At 42.1% G+C, this 23,103-nt stretch overlaps 1 protein-coding gene across 4 annotated transcripts in view; it reads left to right on the forward strand.

Moving 5' to 3' along the window:
• The first annotated feature begins 4,923 nt into the window (after window positions 1-4,923).
• The window catches only part of slc67a1 (solute carrier family 67 member 1), a 42,560-nt gene continuing 24,380 nt past the window's right edge, over window positions 4,924-23,103 (forward strand). Inside the window, exons 1-5 of one of the 4 annotated variants that reach the window (XM_077007175.1) lie at window positions 4,924-5,030; window positions 5,473-5,628; window positions 12,559-12,656; window positions 13,555-13,700; window positions 13,926-14,058. In XM_077007175.1, the coding sequence (XP_076863290.1) occupies window positions 5,524-5,628; window positions 12,559-12,656; window positions 13,555-13,700; window positions 13,926-14,058 (482 nt within the window). In that variant the 5' untranslated portion in view covers window positions 4,924-5,030; window positions 5,473-5,523. The other 3 variants (XM_077007089.1, XM_077007267.1, XM_077007342.1) reach the window with 3 other exon arrangements.

Raw genomic sequence — 23,103 nt, forward strand, 5'->3', positions numbered from 1 at the left:
TGGCAGTTCCACCTGCAGTAGTCTGGGTGACAGTTCCACCTGCAGTAGTCTGGGTGACAGTACCACCTGCAGTAGTCTGGGTGGCAGTTCCACCTGCAGTAGTCTGGGTAACAGTTCCACCTGCAGTAGTCTGGGTAACAGTTCCACCTGCAGTGGTCTGGGTGGCAGTACCACCTGCAGTAGTCTGGGTGACAGTACCACCTGCAGTAGTCTGGGTGACAGTTCCTAGTCTGGGTGGCAGTTCTCCCGAGGCTAGTGACAGAATTCTGTTTGGAGCGACACATGAATGCTTTAAAAAAAATAAAAATTGAAAACTGAAAATACGGGAAAATAAAAATACGGGATGACGCCGGGACAGAGCGGGACACTTGACAGGTATGCACTGCAGTTCCCCTGCTGGCCTGCACGGTCGCTGCTGAGCTCAACTACTGAAGCGAGAAAGGAACGAATCATCTGAGGAAGTGATTCGATTCAGTTTGTTCACTCAAATGACTCGTTAATTTGAACGATTCGTTCGCGAACGACACAACACTATTGCTGAGGCAATTTAAATAAAAGAGCCTTGTAGCGTTGCAATGGATCTGTTTGCTACTCCACGCCACAATACTTACGTGCGGGCAATATACAAATGAATTACAAGGAAAACCAAATAAGTAAAACATTTATTGATAAATACAAATCAAGTAGAAGTTTAAGGGCAAAATCTCGCAACATCGTCTATACCGCTTTATGGGTGAGCAACCAGTGGCGGTTCTAGGGGTGGGGCCACAGGGGCATTGGCCCCAGCTGAAATCTGATTGGCCCCCTGAAGTGCCCCTGTCCTGTCACTCATCTGTCCTTTGCCCGAGAGCAATGATCATCAGATTATAGGTGGATGCAATTCCATACCCAAACACTAGTGGCGCCAAATCGGAATGTCCAGAGTGAATAAAGCTTACACAAGATTTGCGTGATCCCGCGGAGAAAGTTTTTCTAACCACAACCGATGGCACTTTTGAGGAGTTGGTTGGTAAGTCATAAATACCTGTTTACTCACAGCTGTCACGTAGCTTTAGTCCGATTAATATTAAATTAAGATGTAAAGCTAACAATAGTTAACAGTAGTGTTAACTGAGGCCCTACTTGTGTTTAGACATGAACGTTAGCATTTCGCTAATGTAATGTGAATTCATGTTCTTTGTAACTTGTGTGGTAACATTAAATATAATGTTTGGCAATGATAGAGAGTATAAAAAGAAAGGGTCAGTGTCAGGCAAGAATTCAGCAGTTTTTGGCCAAAAGATTGAGCCAGCCAGACGCTGAAACAGAGCAGAGAGAGAGAGAGAGAGAGAGAGCAGCAGAAGACTGTAGACCAGAGGCTGGTCAGGAGCAGGGCAACAACAGTTAATGCTGTAATGTATGATATTGTAACTTGTGCAATGGCACATAAGTTCACCGAATTCGTACACCTCAGTGATGATTTACCATAACTTTAATGTAATGGCTTAAATTTGTATTGGTTCGGATATGACCACATCTACCACAACTCACTATATTTTAAGCTTTCAAGTCTTTCCTTCAGTTTTAAATAAATAATAATGTGATCTTGTAGACAACATGGTTTCTGCTGAATAGCTTGTGACATATATTTGTATTTTAGCCACAAACTGGGACAGGACTCTGAGAAGGACAAGCAGAGTGAAGTTGATGACTGAACTCCCCATCTTACTGAGCCACCAGAGTCGCCGATCAGTGCAGATCCTACAGGATCTGATGGTAAGAGGCTATCTTGGAAAGTAATAACTGATTGCGTGTGTATTGTGACACTAGGCTTATGTTAAATAATTTGTCATTTGCTGCTTTTAGACATCTTCCAGTGTGATGCACAGAATCCTGTGCAGATGTCAAATGATTGTTCTGCTCCAGTGGGACCTGATGGTATGATTTTCATTCTGTAAATGGTCTTTACATTTCAGTGAATTATGCACTCATTCACTTACTGTTGCTGAATGCCATGAAAGTTACAAGTTGAGGGATATTAACAATTGACTGTGTGCGATTGTGTGCAAGGATTTTGGACAAATACTTGGTCCCTCTATGAATATTGTGGCCCCTTTATGGCCCCTTACTCAGAAAAATCCTAGATCCGCCACTGTGAGCAACACAGCAAACGTGAAGAGCCTCAGGCTCAAAAATTTATGAAACAGTGAAATTTGAAAGATCTGAAGTGTAAAATGTATCCAGTTAGCCAGGGTGCGAATTATACAATGATAATTGGGGGGGGTCAAGTTTTTTTCAGGGTGTAAATGAAAACCAGTACAGCGCAAGCGCGTGCTTCAGTAAACTGAAGTCTTACCATCCTTACAGTGTCTTGCTTTCTTACTGTAATGTCTACAGCACGTAAATGATAAATCCATTACATCACCTGACCGATAATGAGTCAGGCAGGCAAACGCGAATGGCTATTAACACGGAATGGTATGATCCACTTTAGGGGTGCTTGAAGTCGTATCAGAATATTCTTCCAGTCATAGACACTGCATTTTTTTTTGTAGTATTTAACATTATATGTGAGAAGTACATTTAAATGTTTTGACCCCCCCCAAATTATTGGTTTTGCCCCTTTAGGGGGGTTGATGCCTTAAACGGGGGGGTCTGACCCCCCCAATCCCCCCCGTAATTCGAACCCTGCAGTTAGCACCATGACTAAAACAGATAGTCCATCTTCTAAGCCCAAGTACATTTGTCTGTAATCAGATTAATCAGACATTGCAATTGCAAAGGATATTGCCAACATTATACTCCCTTTATTAACCCCGCCCCTGTTGAACATATGGCGCATTTCCACTAGGGCCTGCTTGGCGCGGTACGGTTCGATTCGGTACCAGTACCCTGTGAGCCGGCCCCTTTGGGTACTTTTTTCGTACCGACTCGCTCGAGGTTCTAACCGTTCCGAAGCGGTACAGTTCTGTGACGTGGAGGAACAGCATGACACTGATTGGCCAGGGAGTGTCGTCACAGGTTGCGTCAGGAGAGCGACTCCTCCGCTATGCTATGGACTCCTCAGCCATTTTTAAAACCCAAGGAGCGAAGTCTGTTCCCTGGTCAAACGCCGAGGTACAAACCTTTCTGTTAATAATCAGCGATCAAAAAATCCAGGGCGAACTGGACGGGGCCACTAGAAATGTAAAGGTTTTTAGCGAGGTTTCCGCGCTAATGGCCACTCATGGCTACCAGCGGTCCGTTCAGCAGTGCCGGTCGGTCCAAGCTAAAAAAGCTTAACGCGATTACCGGGCGGTGAAGGACCATAACGGACGCAGCGGAGCAAACCGCAAAGACTGGAAATGGTTCCAGCAAATGGATGTCATATACGGTCACCGGCCAGCCAGTAACGGAAGAGAAAACGTGCCGGACAATGTCGGTGCTGGAGGCCATGGAGAATGGTGAGTGTATTGTGATTTCAGTTTTACTACTAGGCTCGTAAAAGATGTAATATGAACGTAATATGAACGCATCTATTGTAAACGCAGGAATTTAGAGCTGTGTTTGTAGTTAATGTTACCACCACAGTCACTACTGTACAATAGCTAGCTCTTAGCCTTGCTAGTTGCTAGTTAGCTGTAGCCATAAACAAAGCATGAGCAGCGATGACGTGCTACACATTTTGTGCAGTTATGCTATATTGTTGTTGCTTTCACGGGAATGCTTGTGTTTAATATTTGTTATTTTTTACGTTCAAGATTCCCCTTCCACTGACGAGGCGAGCGGAGTTGGCGGTAAATGTTTCCTTCAACCGGGCTTTCCTCGGGGTGCTTGGCGAACATGTGAACACCATGCGAGACAGACGCCAGTAAAAGCACACAAAATGTTGCTTGTAGTACTATAAATATTTATTTCATATAAAGCTATACGTTATTTTTAGGTAATTTGCTTTTTGCACTTTTTTAATCTATAACTATATTATTTACATATGTTGTACTTTAAATATCTATATTTCATAATAAAGTTTGATTTAATTTGATTGTATGACTGATGCTTTTTATGCAGGGTGTGTTCAGCCTGTTTGAGTAATACCAAATTATCAATAATTAGAGCAACCACATACAATAATGAAGATAAATATAAATAAGATACAATAATGCTATGTGTTATGGGGCATCGACCGGTGTTGTGGTCGCATACAAATGATGTCACGACACTACAACCCGCGCGCCAACAGCGACTCCACCCACATTGGGGTGGTTCACCATTGTAATGGAAACACAACGCGACCGTACCGTTCCGTTGCGAATCGACCCGTATCGAACCGTACCGCGCCAAGCAGGACCTAGTGGAAATGCGCCAATAGAGACATGTGCTTTACATGGTATAACCTACACATCCAGATAAGCCACCAAAACAAAAGAGATGTCAGTCAGACACTGCAAACCTCAGATAATGAGGGGGGTATTATTTCGGCAGGTGTTGGTATTGCCAAAGTTAATCAGGGTGGGTTCGAGTACTGTGATTATAACTTAGTTCACTGAGCACTCTAGATTTGTCCTAACTACATAACAAGTTATATTTAGGTAATATTTGTCTTTTTAAATATTTTATTTTATTAAAAAGGAAATAAGTCAGGTTGTCATTAAGAGATATAAGATGCACGGTTGTCTGTAACGACGTGGAACACAGTAATATGGCGATGTCACGTAGTCGGAGGTGAACTTCGGTATATCAAGTGTGTTACTGTTCTCGTAATTCTGAGTTTGAAAGGCATTCGCTCCTCCTGAGTGTTACGGTAACAATCAATCTCGTACATTACATTGTATTTAAATTATTTAACACCCTTTAATCAATGTGTCTTTATTTGGATATATATAATGCTGCATCGTTTGCTGTGGTGGATAATTAAAAAGTCATTTGTGCATAGAAACAACGGAAATCGCGATTATTATCTGAAACGTCCATTTGCGCGTGCACGCGAGGGAGGATTCTGCCGGGGAGTCGAGAACACCGAAACATTTAACCGGATTTCCGATTGTGTGCCTGTATAATGCGCTGCCTTCACGGTGGGGAAATTAGTTCAGTCGGGCTTCTCCATAAGTGTTTGAGCCGTTGGGATCTCTTTATAAAATTACGCTGTATATCCATGTTTATTTGTTTGTATGGAAAGCTGGTGTTGAACTGACGCATGCAGACTTGCGTATTTTATGTAATGTACTTTTAGATTTAGACAACATCGGCTACTAGTCTAGGAAACAAAATAACCAGAATCCTGCTGTTTCCCCCGGGGAGTTTCATAACTGCTTGTAAAATTTCAGTTTAAGTTCAAAGTCCCAAACCTTGTTTCTTTGTAGGACAAAGTGCTGCAGACATTTCCTACAACACTGGGAATTTAAGAAGCAGTTCTGCGTTCTACTCGATAAAGTTTAACGCGTTCGACATTGTTTTCTTCACAATACAGTTTAGTACAATAGCATAGCCTAATAATTTGCGTTTTTATTTTTAAAGGAGAGATCGCGTTACGACAGTTAAACAACAGAACACGGAAGACTAGCCATCATGGAGCCTCTAACATCCGCAAAGATTGAGAAAATTATATATGTCACCTACCTCATCGCTGCTTTGGACATAACCTGGCTATTCCTACAGTTTTCGATAACACCGGTAGGTCTCGACAAGTTACTGATTTTCCAGAAATATCCAATGTACTTGATTGCTTGTATAGCAGTACCTGAAATGATTTCATCAAGGACCTCTGTCCATAACGTCCTATTTCTCTAGTAAGTCTACTACACATTGCATACTAGTTTCTCTGGAAAATGTACTGCATTATTACTTCACTATAATCTTGAATCTTTTGTATCTCTCTCTTTCTCTCTTTGCACATAGGCTACATAAAACACACACACACACACACACACACACACACACACACACACACACACACACACACACACACACACACACACTGCAGAACTTTGGGAGCCTCTAGTGCACCTATTCTGATTCTCCAGATATGTATGTTTATGTACTTTTATGTTGTCATCAGTGATGTGGTGATTGGTGTATTCGGGGCTGTAATGCCAACAGATCCCAAATAATGACAATAATATTGTCCAAAAGAGCACAGTCTTAGAAACAAGATGGCTTTAGTGTGACCATCCACTGTAAGGGTGAGAAATACAGGTTATTGTGTTTGTGGAAGAACTTTTGAATGACACTTAGGAACAAAGTGTAATATGATATATCCTTGTGATATAAACTTCCCAATGATGAGTCAGGAAACTTGGTGCTATGCAGATTTTCAGTGTTTTTTGTGAATGTATCTTCAGATCAGTTTTGAATAGACTTACATGTGGATGAGGCCTGCGAGGACCCAGCTCAGAGCATTCTCACCCTCTGAAACTGTTGCTGTTGTTCACCTTGCCCTATAGCAGGGGTGGCCAACCCGTCAGAGACAAAGAGCCACTTTTTTTTTACTGTGTTACGGCAAAGAGCCACATCATACATGGGCATGTAAATTGTTGACGGGAAGGGGGGGTTGGGGGGGGGGGGGTGAGTGTAGAATGTTGATGGGGGGGAGGGGGTAATGGACAAAAAATAAGTATTATATCGCGATTAGTAACTCGTTATTTAGAATTAGTAACTCGTGTGAGCGTGTGAAGACAGTCAAATGCATGTTTTCTACTACGCCGGTTTTAAAAGTGTTAGCAGCTTGCTAGGCTTGTAAACAAACCGCGCAGCATGAAGATGTAGCAGTGTGTTGCCCTCAGAGTTGATGAGGTAACCCGGGCCACAGCACAGACCGTTAGTGCAGGTGAGAGTGCGGACCGGCTGGGGAGCCGCATGAAACCAGGCGAAGAGCCGCAGGTTGGCCACTCCTGCACTAGGCATAGAAACAGCCACAGAGACATTCAGAATAATTATTGCACTTAGCATAAACCTAAGGTGTATATCTGCCAAGTAGTGCTGGGCGTATGACCAAAATCACAGTACTTTTCTAAAGTAGTGAATAGGGCTGTGCCGGTATGGATTTAAACCCCCCCCCCCATTTCAGATTTGGTTTTCAGGCGGTGTTGTGCTGAATTCTGACTCCCCTCGTTTAACCACGCATAAAAATGCTAGAGATTATATTGTCGATTTACGTTTCTATGCATAAATAAGAACTAGACATTAATTATCCATCACAGCAAATGACAAGGCATTATCTATGTCCAAAGCCACACTGGCTCAAGGGTGTTAATTATTTTAAATAAAAAACACACTGAAGTTCACCTCTGACCACATGACTTCGCAGTATTACAGCAGTATTATGTCTAAATATCTAGTTAGGACAAAACTAGAGTGCTCAATGAACTAAGTTATAATCATTGTAACTCCCGAATATCATCTGTAGCGTCTTTATGCCTACGTGCAAACAAGGGGAGTCTGATTCTGCCAGGGAGTCGGAATTTGGCAAAACACATGTTGGTTTGAAAAAAATTCTCTGTGGTACCTGCTGCTTGCTTGTGCTAAATGAAATTGAGCACTTTCTTCTTTGATTTACAACTTCTACCTTCCATCTGATTAACTTTCTGCTGTGCCCTCTGACGGATGAAGAAATATCTACGGAAAAGCTGCACCTCATTATAAGCCGCATGGTTCAAATCATGGGGGGGGCGTAGTGGCTCATGGAAAATACGGTAATCGCACACAAAAATTCAGCAAGAAGAATGATTTCCGTGGTCCGAACTTTGCTCATGAACTTTGAGTCCCCAGTGGAGGGGCTGAAGGAAAACCTTTCTTTGCATTTTTCACTTCATGCTTAAAGGACCACAGACAATTAGTTTCAAACTTTGAGACAATGCATTTCCTGTTATTATGATAGTAGACCTGGGGGGTGTTCCAAGAAGCGGGTTAAGCGAGAAAACCCGGGTAAGTTAACTCAGAATTCACAGAAACTCAAGGTTTTCCATTCCAGAAACCGAGCTTAGAGAGAACCTGAGTCAGTTACTATAGCAACTTATGCTCTGAAGCTAACCTGCTCACTGGCAGGTTAACTTGGACCTGACCCAGAGTTACAAACACGTCATCATGACGTGTCCTTTCCTCGAAGATCATGTGGATATTGAAGCTCAGTTTATTCGCTGAGCTCTTCGTCGGGAACGCCTTATAAAATCCCGAATAGACATGGGCCTACTATCATTTTCAGATTCTTTTTTAATGAACGTTATCGTTTTTCAGCTCAATCCATTACTTACATCAATAACATTACGCGTCACATTTCAAATATTACACATCGCGGATCAGCCCTCAATTCTCTTCAGATTTTTATACATCGCTCTTCGTTTTTTGCTAGTGGAAGTTTTTTTATAGTGTAGAGATGCGGAATCTGTCAGCAAAGCTACTGTATGTCGGTCTGTCCAAAAAGTATGTCTGGCATTAAAATGACTAGTGCCCAGTTTTGTGGTGTTTCCTGGGCATAAGCCAGTTATGCACATCAAAGAGGAATTCCACAGCATCGTTGGTTTGTCTTTAATTCACACGGACATTTAAGAAATTAAGCAAACGAGAAGCAATATATAACGAACTTAATTCCATTTACATTTTAAGGATTTCCTAGAGTGATTGGCTGCATTAATGGAACCTACATACATGGGTGTGGTAGTGGGGGGAAAAGTGGACCTGGCTACCCAGTGCCCGAGTAGGGAGAGGGGCCCATTTTGCTCATGTGCCTCATTTTCTGGCATTTATAGGGGCTCACTGACATTAAGAGTATACAGGGCCCAGAATTAACTGCTACTCCCCTGCCTACATATGCTACCTATTACAGCACCATTAGAACATAAAGGTGATTACATAAACAGAAAATCCATCCATAGCATTAATGTACAGGTACTAACCTTTATAATCCTTAATGAATAATGTACTTATCTTTAATGGTAACAAAAATAACGTAGCTATTGTAACTGACCATTCTCCCCATCAAGATCATATGTGATGCTTCCCACCTCATCACAAATGTTGAAGCCAGATGGCCAGGATCCATGTATGATTCCACACTGTACAACAAATCTGAACAGAGTAGGCCTGAGGTAGTTATGCTGTTCACATGCAGTGTATGTTGTTCACATGCAGTGTAATAGTTAAATCATTGCAAACCCTAGTGCGATTATAGAAAAAACTAACAATGTTCTTGTGCATACAGCATGAGAAAAACTGAGGCAACGCGATCGCTCTATCGTACACAACAGTCCACTACACTCCACAACACTCAACAGTGCTGCCACTGCACCTCCGCGCGAAATTAAGAAAAGTCGGTGGTAACTCTGGTCCGTCGTTAACCAGACCCGTCGTTAAGCGGGGACTCACCAGCTTTTAGATCGGATACGGCTTATAGCTACAACATTTTCCATTAAAAAAAACTTTGAAGATGCAACTTATATTGATATTGAAAATACGGTAAATGTTAATTTTTTTCAATTAAACCACGTGGCTTTTCATTCGCGATCGCCAGTGGAGGGCAACATAGATATGAATCAGAGGTAAATAAACTAGATTTTTTTTCTCGCCGTGTGAAATCGGAAGTGTGGCATGTGAGCGTGTGAAGACGGTCAAATGCGTGTGTCACACGCTCAATGCGTGAGACTTGAGAGCCCTGTGTTTAGAGAATGTATAGTCATTGAAATTTGTCTGAAAGTCACGGAAAAGTCATGGAAATTAATTATCAAAAAAGTGTATTAACCCTGCCAACTTATATAATTTCTTGAGACTCTAAATATGGTACCACCTGAACTAAATCATAAAAACAAATAAATGAATTCACAATAAAAGCTTTACAGTGTATCATTTATTGATGAGCAAAATAAGTAAAGTGCATTGCAAATTTTAACATTTGGTCCAAACCTTGACCAGAATATTTTTAACAAGACAACTATTCACCACACATGTTTAATAAAAATGTGAAACAACTTTTTGCAACAATAAAGTCTTCTATAACATTTTAGATGTACTTACAAAAGTGCATTTATTGAACTAGAAAGGCCAACTGAGGCAGTGAAATATTTCAACAAAAGAAATTGCACCAGGTGAACATTTAACAACTGCAAATTTAAAGCTTCTTTTGCACACTCAGAGTAATGCTGTGTTCATGACATCAGTATGAGGAGTGACATTTTTTGTTTTGAACAATAACAGTAACGTTTGGCTCATAGGAAGTAAGTGCAATACAAAGGCAATGGTGCAGGGTGGAATCAGTCATGGAGCATTGCAGGTTTGATTTGATCAGTCCTTTTGTGCGCAGCTCTTCGAACAGCGATTGGGACAACTGCATGTCCACAAGTTCAAGAATGAACTGCCCCTCGTTAACAGAAGGGGCCACTTCCTTTGCGCTGGTGGACAGATTGTCGTCTGTAGCAAGAGCAGCAAATGGGTTTCTGGTAAAACGCATCACCTCTGTAGGGAGTGAAAGGCCATCCAGTCGGCTGGCAAAGTTGTCCTGTAGTTTCACTAAATCACTAATAAATCAGCCGCTGTGACAGGTGCCGTACCTGCGTAGCGTAGGAAAATGTAGCATTCTTCCTGAATTTAAGTCTGCAGCAAATAGTTCCAGTTTGGCTTGAAATGCGCATGTCTTTTCCACCAGATCAATGATGGTTTTCTCTCTGCCCTGTAGTCCGAGGTTTAACTAATTTAAGTGTTTGAACAAATCAGAAAGGAAACGCACGTCTGCCATAAAATCTGTGTCCATTATCCAGTTTAGGTGCGTCTTTTTTTGCTTGCTGTCATGAAGGAAAACTTGAATCTCCTCCTTGAGCACACAGAAGTGCTCCAGCGAATTCCCTTTGGATAGCCATCTAACGTCGTCGTGGAGAAGTAAGTCGTGATGTTCTGGGGACATGTCAGACAGCAGTTGGCGAAACAAGTGATGTTGGAGGCTTGAGGTTGCGCGTATGAAGTTTACAGTCGCCATAACATTGTCCATTACATTTTTGAAGTGTCCATTCAGTTTTGTACACAGCACAGTCTGGTGCACAATACAGTGCAATGCTGTCATCCTTGGAGCAACAGCTGTCCACCGCGCTGTCAGTCCACTCACTTTTCCAGTCATAGACGGAGCACCATCAGTCACAAGCATACAGACCCGAGTCATAACTAACCTGTTTTCTTGAAAGAAAGCTGAGATGTGATCAAAGAGCACTTCACCTGTAGTGTGACCTTTGAGGGGTAAAAGACAGAGCAGCTCCTCATGAAAACATCGGTGTCCGCATCATAGAAGCGCACATACACACACAACTGTGCCGTGTCACACTGTTGTTGACTAGCCCACTGCGATTGACATGGTTTCAACTTTTTTCAGGTCACTCAACAGAGCCTCATACACATCTGTCGCTAATATTTCCACTCTGCTCATGTTTGAGATGTCTCGGGCACGCTTTTGACTGCTGATTTCACACTGGCTTTGATTTTATCGTTGTGGATTTCCTCATCTAATATTGCAATCATGCAGTCTCTGACAGTTTCCGAATCAGTGAAGGGTCGTTTTTTCTTTGCTAAATTCCATGACACTCACAGTGAGGCGGCTGTGGCCTCTCTTGTGCTGTAAATGTCTTTAATAATGTGGAATAACTCCTGTTATAGCAGCTAGCAGGCTCTGCACCTTAGTTGCCCTCTCCTCTGTCCCTTCAGGCAATGCTGTCCCAAAAGCTCGGTGTTTCTCAACATGGTGCCTCCGATTGTTATATTCTTTTAACACTGACAGGCTTTCATTGCAAATCAAGCATACTGGCTTGGAGTTCAATCTTTGAGTTAAAATAAACACGTATTTATCAGTCCAGGCAAGGTTAAAACGCAGATTTTCATTGTCGATTTTACGTTTCTGACCTGTCAGTGACATCTTTTCGCGGTTGTTCTACTTGGAGAGCGTACTGGTATTCAGGGCTGGCGTTGCTAGGATACCGGGTGCAAATTTTTTTAACTCTCACAACAAATATGATTTTTTAAAATGCGTTTTTACAGCTTAGGCTGGGTCAGTCAGGGGGTGGGCCAGTCAAAGGGGGTAGCCCTGCAGTAGACCCTGCAGAGCAAGGAAATGAAAAGTCTTCTGCGTTCTTCACACTACATATACTTGCAGTTCAACTTAGCTAAGCTAAACGTTAAGTCTATTAAAGTTAAGTCTAAAAGTCTTTTGTTCTGCTTTTTTCTGCTTATATATTGTTGTGCCTTGAGAATGTATGTACATCTATGTGCTGCAATTTTCTTCAAGATCAATAAAGATCTATCTATCTGTATGTCTGTCTATCTGTCTAAGGTCAGATTTTCACCTTAGTCCAGAACTTGTGGTGTTACAATATAAAGTGTGTTTAATCAAAACAGGAATTAATGCATTAATTACATTTATTATCTTAAATGGAGCTTTAGAAACTTCAACCCTGTCAGTTGAATTTAGTGGCAGTTTAGTTGTTGTTCACCCAATGAACTGTATTTTTGTATTGTTTGTATTGACAGCTCTTTGGCAGTTTGGCCATTAGAACTCAGTATTACCATTGTTAGTCCATTATAATCCGGTTTGCTTTTTGATAGCAATGAAGTTAATGCAGTCTCATTTTTTGGCAGTACTTAGCAAAAAGGCTGGGCTTTGACACACTCTGGTTTGGATATCTGCAGACAACTGTTGGAGTGATTCAGCTCCTGGGTGGCCCAGTGTTTGGCAGGTGAGATGCACAGGTGGGATTCTAGATCAAATGGAAACACTATAAAACAATGTAATTCATAAAATACTAAATAGCCTGTCTTAAAGAAAAAGAGAAACAATTCCGATTCTGTCATCGATTAGCAGGTCCATTGTTGCCATTGTTGCTGTCGAACACCTTCGATAACAAACAACTCTGATAACCAAAAATTTGCACCGGATAGAGAACAAAACTTCGGATAACGAAAAGCTGTCACCCACACGTGACCGACCAGCATATCAGACCAAGCATCATATGCGCGATCAGTTGTTCGTTATCTTTATCTGTACACATCCTTATCTGTACACATTATTTAACTCCATTTGTATTGTATTATAATTGTTCTCATAAAAAAAAAAAACATACCTATATAGCCTGTAACTTTCATATATTAGCGAGTCAATGGGCTGGGAACCAATTATTTCTATTTCCTTTGTTTCTTAGTTTGGATAGCGAACATTTCGGTTAGCAACCAACTTTTCGGAACGTATTGTAATTGTTAACCGAGGTTCCCCTGTATGTGGTTAGATCTGTAATAAACAACAGATGAACAGTCCATAAACATTAGTTGTCAGTAAACTGAGAGGACCAGGGGGTGGCTGCAGTCCTCAGGGCTCTCTGAGATGTTGCAGTCCACCCACATGATTGTCACAAATCAAGCTGAACACATGAAGTAGTTAGTCAACCAACAGTGTCAGCACCTTAGATACCACAAAACTCCCTGATTGTGGGATCTGCACCTTGAGATACAGGACGCTAACCAACATCTTGAGTAAATAGGTCACTAACCTTGATGTTACACACTTGATAGGAACATTGAAGGCTCTTCACCTGGTGCATTTTTGCCCTAATATTTTCAATCTGTATGTCTTTTTCATAGGTTTGCAGATATATTTGGAGCACGTGCTGCTCTTTCTCTGTCCTGCTTTGCATCAGTGGTTTATTTTTTGCTGTTAGCAGCAGCAGACAGCACCATATTACTCTTTTTGCACAAACTACCGGCTGTGTTCATGCATGTCTTACCAGGTAATACACACTTATATGCCCATGCAGCCAATCAAACACAAGTGTCTTATGCTTTAAGCATTCCTAATGCTTACATTTGGTGTGTGTGTGTGTGTGTGTGTGTGTGTGTGTGTGTGTGTGTGTGTGTGTGTGTGTGTGTGTGTGTGTGTGTGTGTGTGTGTGTGTGTGTGTGTGTGTGTGTGTGTGTGTGTGTGTGTGTGTGTGTGTGTGTGTGTGTGAGAGCAGGATCACAGATGGTTGTGGCAGACCTGTCAGAAAGTGGAAATCGAGCAGAGGCCCTGGCAAAGCTTGGTCTGTGTTTTGGAATTGGCATGATTACTGGATCGTCACTAGGGGGCACCCTCAGCACACATTATGGGTAAATTCACAACCTCATACACACATGTATTTTTATTCTTTATTTATATAACCTTTATTTAATTTACATTGAGATGAAAATATCTTTAGTAATTCTATACTCTAGTTATTTTTAATATGTGCAAATCTATGGGATACACAATCCCATAGATTTGCACATATGGGATACACAACTGAGTACATATCTATGTATGTACTATTACACAAATGAGTACATATATACATGCTGTCACAGTAAGTCCTTTCCCTGGCTGTCAGTCATGTATGTTTTATTTGTTGCCATGTGCCTTACGTAGTACAGCCTCATGATTTGTAACCCTTCCCCTCGTTAGCGTATTCAGGTGTTTCATGTTTAGTATGGTGTGTATATATATATACCCTGTATTTGGTCTTTTGCTTTGCTGGTCATTGTTTTGCATACAGCATGTTTTGCTGTCATTCTTCAGTGTATTGTTCTGTGTCTTAGTTTCTAGTGGTAGTCTGTGTTCCGTATGTCTCTGCGTCTTTATGTTTCTATGTTGGACTCCCTTTCGGATTAGACCCAAACCTGTATGACCCTGATTACGGAATGCCCTTTAATAAGTCTCACTCCCCTCAGTATTTGTGTCCGCCTCTTGGCTCCTCAACGCCACCAGCGTTACACATGCCCTGAATTATCTGATCATGATTGGTATGCAATAGCATACTCCAAACCTTTAGGTCAGATTAAGGCCATAACCATTTTCTTATAATTTGATAGAGGCAGATTTCAGGTGATTTCTCAGTATCCACATCTCAGTATCTTTGTATCTACAGTACATACTCAGTAAAAATTTAGCCTGCGTGAAAACATACCTACATAGGCCAAATTGTATCAGAATCTGCATCATGTTGAACAAAAGCCAAAGCAAACAAACAAAAATAACACCTAAATGTTTACATCATATTATACTACTGAGTTTATTGACAAGCTGCAAATCAGATTACTGCTCTGATTCCTGAAGTGTGTTAATTGGGTTACAAATAGAATCTGCTTTCTTGCAGTTATCATATTTTTGAATGGACATAAACAGTCTATCACATATTCTGATCTAAGCCAGTAAACTCAAGCTAATGTGAAATATTCTGTATGATTGATTTTATCCATGTAAGAGTTGGCACACAATACTGTAAAAGCACTATTAATACTCCAGTAGCTTTTCAAGATTACCATAATAAATGGAACAAAATGCCACATTGGGTTGTAATACACATATCAGTAGTATGTATTTAGTAATTCTACAATATGTTTATAAATTCTAGGATTCTCCTAAAGATTTCAGACATTATCATATCTTAATACAGGTACATCAAACTTTTAGAAGAATCCTTACATGATACCTCACCATCAATTAACAAATTCTTTACATTAAACACCAGTGATTTCTGTTTGACCATTTTAAGATAAGTACTAGTTGGCAACATCTGGAGGTGAGAATGTCCAGTACTATATAATAAGACTGTGTTTTTTGACCTGGACTGTTTTTTTACTTTGAGTTTAGAATCTGTTTTTGTATGTTTGCTGCCTCTCTACTTTTGACCCCATTGATTGCCGACACAATTTTGATCATCGTTGTGGTTATAATTCTGTGATTATAATTCTGGTTTGAACCAGTGACTGCTATGAAAGTGCAGCTGACAACTTGGGAAAGACCTGGTGACAGCCTGAAGAGACTGATGACAGGTGGGAACAGACCCCATTTGGGCTGACAGGGGCTAGCTACCCATATCAGCAGGATCCGGTCATAAGACAATGATGTAGGTCCACCCATATTTTTCCGCAATACCTAAAGGAAGAATACCCCCCCGAGTCTGTGAGAGTGGGGGAGCAAGATGACTCACTGACTGACCACACAGAAATGACAATGATTCAGATGATCAGCATGGTAATAGATTGAGAATCAGCAGCAGGGACAAGATATAAGCTACAAACCCGTATCTGTGTTTGGAAAAAGAATAATGACAAACTTTATTGATCCCACGAGTGGGAAATTCAGTTTCCCCAGGACCCCAGTGTAAAGCACCGAGAACCTAGACTGGCCACACTTCAGGGTGCCGCCGTACAGATTAGGGAGAAACATAGAGATAAACATTAGGAAGAGACAAAAAAATATGACCACAGATTATTCTCACGAACAGGACAACAGTCTGTGTGCATGCAAAAAATCCCCATAGCACATACAAGCATTGATAACACAGACAGTAAGCAGTGAGAGGCGTGATTCATTCAGGGAGGAGGGGGGGGGGGCAGAGGCCTGGCACAGTCTTTGTGTCAAAGTTTGCGGTGGAAGGCGAGAGCCATCTCTGACAGTCTCTGTGTGGGGATAGGAGCAGGTAACCAAGACGACAACCTTCTGGGTGAAATTTGTTTGGGCGCCAATGCAGATAATCATGAATGAAGAATTTAGCAAGGAGCTCGTCTTTGGGAATTTGAGCACACGAACTCCTCTTAAGTCAGCGGTCTCCCAACTGATCCAACTTCACGCGTAGAGCATTGATTCCATCCATGATCAAATCCAGCTTTTTAACAGTCACAGTCTGTGTTCCAACAGCTCTACCCACCGCATCAATCAAGTTGGGCAATTTTCGTGGGTGTTCGATAACTGACCCCACTGTTTTAATTTCCCGATACACCAGGGCAACGCCTAATCCAATCAGCAGAAACCCAGTGATCAAAGTTCCAAATAAGAACACATCCTCAGCATCTTCCAGGGAGAGAAGCGCAATACACAAACTACGCCACGTCTCCCCTGAGCCAAACACATATCCAGATGAGGACGATCCGTCCAGACATGTGGGTTCTCCCACGCCATGACTCCACGTGGAAAAAATAATGCCAATTGCATTGAGACCACCTAATCAAGTCCATTTTCTTTGCTGAAGTTCGAAGAACAACGTCAGGAAACTAAGATGAGACAAAGAAGCTAAGCTCGCTGAAAGAGGGAGTGCAGGAGCAGAGATAAAGTGCGACCGCCTCTCATGAAAGCCGGAAGAGAAAAAAGAAAAAAAATACCTCAGACAAGGGTCTTATGATCCACCAGGGTAGGGACCCCGCATTGAACGCTACTTCCTTAGAGGTAGGGCAATCTAATGCTCATGCTCACCACAGCCCACAGGGTATCAGCACCCCTGATGAAGCTCAGACAGGCACAGTCCCCAAGAACACACCAGTTGCCCTGAAGATCCTTTGGAAGTTAATGAAGGTGGCCATTGGTCGAGCATCCACCAATTCCATCAGATTAGCCTATTGAATGTGGAAGGAAAGATTTTCTTTAGCGTGGTGGCCCAAAGACTTTCATCATACCTGCAGAAGAACAACTATGTTAACGTTTCAGTGTAGAAGGCAGTGATAGGTGGTTTTTCAGGATGCTTGGAGCATGCAAATATCATCATTGGCTTTCACTATGGAAGTGGAGATAATTATCAGAACATCACGATGCGTGGGTGGAGGGGAAAACCTAAAAAGCGGGCTGCGACTTCCTCCAATCAGGGCATATATGGATGACATGACGACTATAACAACAACAAACGCATGCACTAAACGGGAAACATTGGATGGGCACGAATGAAGTTTAAACCCAGCAAATCCTGCAGTATCTCCATTATTAAGGGTCAGCTCACCAATGACAGGTTTCACATCAATGGCAAACCATTACCAACAATCCTGGAGAAGCCCATCAAAAGGCTTGGTCGGTGGTAAAGTGCAGAGCTAAAAGACTCCAAACAGTTAGAACAACTTCAGAGGCAGGATCCAATCAGTGGCCTAAAGTGGATCAATAGCACTGCTGCTCTCCCAGGGAAACAAAGGGAAAGTTTTCACTTTGGGCTGCTGCCCCATTTAATGTGGCCAATTTCCATCTATGAGGTTACACTAGCACAATGATTCTCAATTATTTTCTGTTAAGCCCCCCCTAGGAAGAAGAAAACACTTTGCGCCCCCCTTCCCAAAAAAAAGGATGTACCCACACATTCACTCCACCACTACCATGGTCACTACTCTCTGCCACTTCTATATATAACTTTGTGGGCGTATAAACCCCATACATGACACAATAGGATAAAAATTTGTTTTTATACGCCCACTGTAGTATAATTTATCTATAAAATTGTTATAAGCACACCTTAATAAGGTCCTTATTAACACTGAAAAACACTGAAGAAATAACAAATAATTTATTTTATTAACTTTGATTTTTAGTTTGTAACAGAAACAATTGCATCATGAAGTGAAGTACATCAGTTTGCATGAAATTGAAAAAAATGAGATGCCTATTTAAACTAGAAACATTTTTGAACTGACTGGCATTTGATACTGAAAAATGAAATTAAATAAAATCAATAAATAATAAATTCAACTTGATCAGCAACATTAATTCAGGGGCACAATATATTAACACTTTAAATGGTCCATCAGAAGACCACATAAGTTAAAGTGCATCCTAAACAACAACCTAAAACTCGTAGGTATTTCTACCTCTTACCTATTTGTGGTGGTGAGTTTTTATCTAAGAATTTCAATAGCTTGAAAAAAACAGTCTGCAGTGCTCTGGGGCCTTTACTGCCGCCACTTGCATCCGTGTTAACCGTGTTAATGTAATTTGTAGACGGTGCCTTTGACGTTGTGGCGGTCACAATAGTACATTTTAAATAAAATGTTGTCTGCAACTTAAAATATGTCTTTTCCTGACGTAAACAAAGTTGTAGGTATTTGTTTTGTTTGCTAGAAATGAGTGTGCACAATTTGGCACTTTTGCTGATACTGTCTTAAAATTATTGAAGAAAAAATTCCGAATATGCGAACGTGAAACCAACTTTACCGCAGTCAGATCTCTTGTATTACGTTAACTCTTGTAATTCCAGGACGAAACACGAGAGAACGTGAAGACGTTAAGATTGGGCGTTTTGAGAAAAAAAAAAACCATTAAATAATGTGATAAAAAGCGAATTATTTTGAATCATTTCGAGTATATGAATAAATATTTAACTTAATTAAGTTTAAAGTGCTGGGAAATATTGAAATGGACCTTTAAAATGATGTACAAGTGCTTGAATTCCACCTTATAAAGGTGTATGAACCCTGCAAACATGACTTTCTTCATTGCGCTGAAGCGCGGCACTCGTGAAGTTACAAAATTCGAGAGGTGCACGACCTCGCGAATCGACAGCGCGCGAGGCCCTCGCACACGGGCAGAGCCACTGCAATTATGTCATTTTCGCCACGTGGACCCTCGCGCCGCTCGTGACGCGTCAAGTATAACCAGGTCACATGCGCGCCCCCCCCAGGCACTGCACAGCGGCCCCCCCAGGGGGGCGCGCCCCACTATTTGAGAAGCACTACACTAGCACATTCCAAACTGCTGGAGCAATTGTGCAGGTGAGGAAGTGGCTTGGCTTACCCAGATGTCTAAGCAGCATAGGTTTGTACAGCAATGGAGCCCTTTTTTGCCAATTTCAAGCCTCGTGGAAGAGTATAAATGCTCCAAAGCCCGACTGGAAATGACCCTCACAGAGTCCAGGGATCCTTTTGTGAGAGATACAGCTCCTACCTTAGCCACAGGAAGGAAATGGAAACCAAGCACAGCAGTGGCACAGGCAAAGTTCACCCTAAGACACTGAGACGTAGTGGGACAAGTCCAACATGGAAGAGGGGGTATTGGTGTGGGTTGTTCAACACCCAAATGGCACAAGGCTACTCTAGGAGAACGCCGGCAGTTGGTGGAAAAGGAGGTGCGTCACCAGGAGGATGCAGATAGGTGTGTATCCCAGAGCTGTATCCCAAGCCAAGCAAGGCTGTTGGGAAAGGTGGGATGGCATGGAGAAGAGAAAAATTTGGTGAAGCGAACTGTGGAATATGCAGTCTAACATGTTGAGCTTTACCATCAGAGCCACATATGACGTCCTGCCCTCTCCAACCAACCTACATCTCTGGTTTGGTGAGGATCCAGTCTGTCCCCATTGCCAAGCCCCAGCAATTTTGAAACATATCCTGGTGGGTTGCAAGACCAGCGTCACTCAAAGCAGATACACCTGGCATCACAAACAAGTATTACAGTGCCTGGCTGCTGCACTGGAAAGAGTAACCATCAATGAATTGCCCCTTGAAGCCCAAACTATCACCTGGCAAAAAGCTTTGTTTGAGAAGGGGAGAAACAGCCACCTTGTAAAGTATCCCAAAACTTATGCCCACTGAATGCAGCCTGGGACTGGGAAATGCAAGTAGACTTAAGTGAGAGGCTCACTTTCCCTCCTGAAATTGCAGTGACCAACCTGTGACTAGACCTGGTCCTTTGGTCCAGATCCAGGAAATGTGTCTTCATTGTGGAGCTGACAGTCCCTTGGGAGGAAGGCATCGATGAAGCATATTTACGGCCTTTAACAGACGCTCTTATCCAGAGCGACTTACAAAGTGCTTTGCTTCTGATCACAGAATACATCCTAGGTAATAGTACGAATAGGCCAGAATTCAAGATACCATTGAGTCAGACTACTACTAAACTGCAGGAGTCAATGTCATTACCTAGTGTTTTGCAAGTTAGACGTTTTCCAAGAAGCACAAATAACCATAGACAGACATACAATTTAAGAACAACGGCAAGTGGTATCAGCTGAGTTAGTGTTCTGGTAAGAACTCAACAAACAGTCTACTCTTGAAGATAGTAATAAACTCTGCAGTCCTAGCAGCTAATGGAAGATCGTTCCACCATCTTGGAGCCAGGATGGAGAAGAGTCTGGAGCTTTGTCTTCCATGAGACTTTAAGCATGGAGTTTCAAGTCGAGCCAAGCTTGAGGTTCTGAGTGTTCGCTGTACAGATCGGCTTTTTACCATGGACATCATGTATGGAGGGGCCAGTCCATTTTTGGCTTTGTAAGCAAGCATCAAGATTTTATATCTGATGCGTGCCACTACTGGAAGCCAGTGAAGAGAGCGTAGCAGAGGAGTCACATGTGAGAACTTGGGTAGATTGACGACCAGTCATGCTGCAGCATTCTGAATTAGTTGTAGAGGTCTGATGACCCGTAGATGAAGACCTGCAAGTAGGGAATTGCAGTAGTCCAGCTTAGAGATTACTAGAGACTGTGAAAAGAAGGGTTGTATTCTCCGTATGTTGCAGAGGAGAAATCTGCAGGATCTGGTCAGCTTTGAAACGTGTTGAGAAGGACAACTCGTCCAACGTTACACCCAGGCTTTGAGCAGTTTCTGATGGTGTTAACAGGATGTTCTCAAAGGAAACTATGAGGTCATTGTGTGGGTTTGGGGTTCCTGGAATGTACAGAAGCTCAGTTTTGCTAGGGTTGAGCTTCAAGTGTTGAGCAGTCATCCATGAAGCAATATCTGCTAAGCATTCCGAGATACGCCTAGAGACCTGGGTGTCAGAATGAGGGAAGGAAGTGGGTGTCATCAGCATAGCAATGATGAAAGAAGCCATGAGACAAAATAATGTCACCAAGGGAACGAGTATATAAAGAGAAGAGGTCCTAGGACTGAGCCTTGGGGGACTCCAGTGGAAAGTTTACATGGATTTGATGTAGATCCTCTCCATGTTACCTGATGGGAACGGTTTTCAAGATATGACTGGAACCATTTCCAAGCAGAGCCAGTCACACCGAGGCTAGAAAGAACAGAGAGGAGGATGTTGTGGTTGACCGTGTCAAAGGCTGCAGAAAGATCTAGAAGAATTAAAACTGATGATGGCTTGTTAGCCTTGGCAGCATGGAGCTTCTCGGTCACTGCTTTGAGGGCAGTTTCTGTTGAGTGTGCCCGTTTGAAACCAGACTGATTAGGATCATGGAGTTGGTTCTGGGTGAGGAAGAGAGATAATTGGTCATAGACTGCTCGCTCCAGAGTTTTTGATAGAAATGAAAGAAGTGATACCGGTCTGTAGTTGTTCATGTCAGAGGTGTCAAGTGTTGCTTTTTTCAGGATTGGTACCACCCTTGCCATCTTGAACACGGTAGGTACATGACCTGAAACTAAGGAGTTGTTGATGATTGCTGAGATGAACTGCATGGGCTGCCAAGTGACCTTATGATGCCTCAGGCTGGACACACACACAGGCCTGATCAGCCTGTGGTTGGCCAACCTTGGAGGAGGGTGTATTGTGATAAAAGGCCAAAACACCCAATGAGACCAGGGTACACAACTGATGATCGCCAAGCTAATGCAAAGATGTGTTGCAAACCCCATCCATCCAGGAACTAATGCATTGTGCTGAACTCTGTCTATTATTTAGGGATTGTTAACATCTAGTCCTTAGAAATACTAAAACCTTAACGTTAATGGTCTGCACACATCTGACGTGATATGCTACAGTCATCACAGTGAAAATCAACTGGGCAACATGTTCTTCTTCCAGAGATTGAGTGGGAGGGGCACAGCAGGCACTCCCATGATGCCGTGCAACTCCCCACATCATGTAGTTTAGTTACATTTAATCAGGCCCATTGACAGTGTTGCTGGGGCCCGGGACAAGAAAGTTTCATGTGCCCCCAATTACAATTACAAGTCCTGCAATTACAAGAGGCTCGTATTTGTTAACGTAATACAAGAGAACTGTTCAGTCAGATAGATATTTGTTGTGAAATGAAGTAGTTACAATTACAAGCATTTTTAAGTACTTTAGCCTAAATTCCAGCACTTTTCAAACCTGGAACACAATGCAACTTTAAAATTCGTCAGGTAAATGTTTTCCTTTCTTTTCTGCGCTCCAGATTTCTGTAATTACTTTAACTATCCACCACTGTATTTCCTGCTGTTGGGCGGGTACCAGCCGGGTCGCTGGATCAAACCATTTTTCAGTGGGAGGGTGTATGCACTTAATGGAAAATATTCAGACAGGTAAAAAACGTATATATTTTAGCCATTGAGCTTATTTTGAGTACAGAATTTTATATTAATGAAAGATTTCAAGATTATTTAAAAATTATAGACTTTAAATAAAAAATAAATTGCTGGGCTCTTTGATGGGCCCCCCTGGCCCTGGGGCCTGGGACAACAGACCCGGTTGTCCCTCCCTGTCAACGGGGCTGC

This window comes from Brachyhypopomus gauderio, chromosome 1, assembly GCF_052324685.1.
Source record: "Brachyhypopomus gauderio isolate BG-103 chromosome 1, BGAUD_0.2, whole genome shotgun sequence".
Lineage (NCBI taxonomy): Eukaryota > Metazoa > Chordata > Actinopteri > Gymnotiformes > Hypopomidae > Brachyhypopomus > Brachyhypopomus gauderio.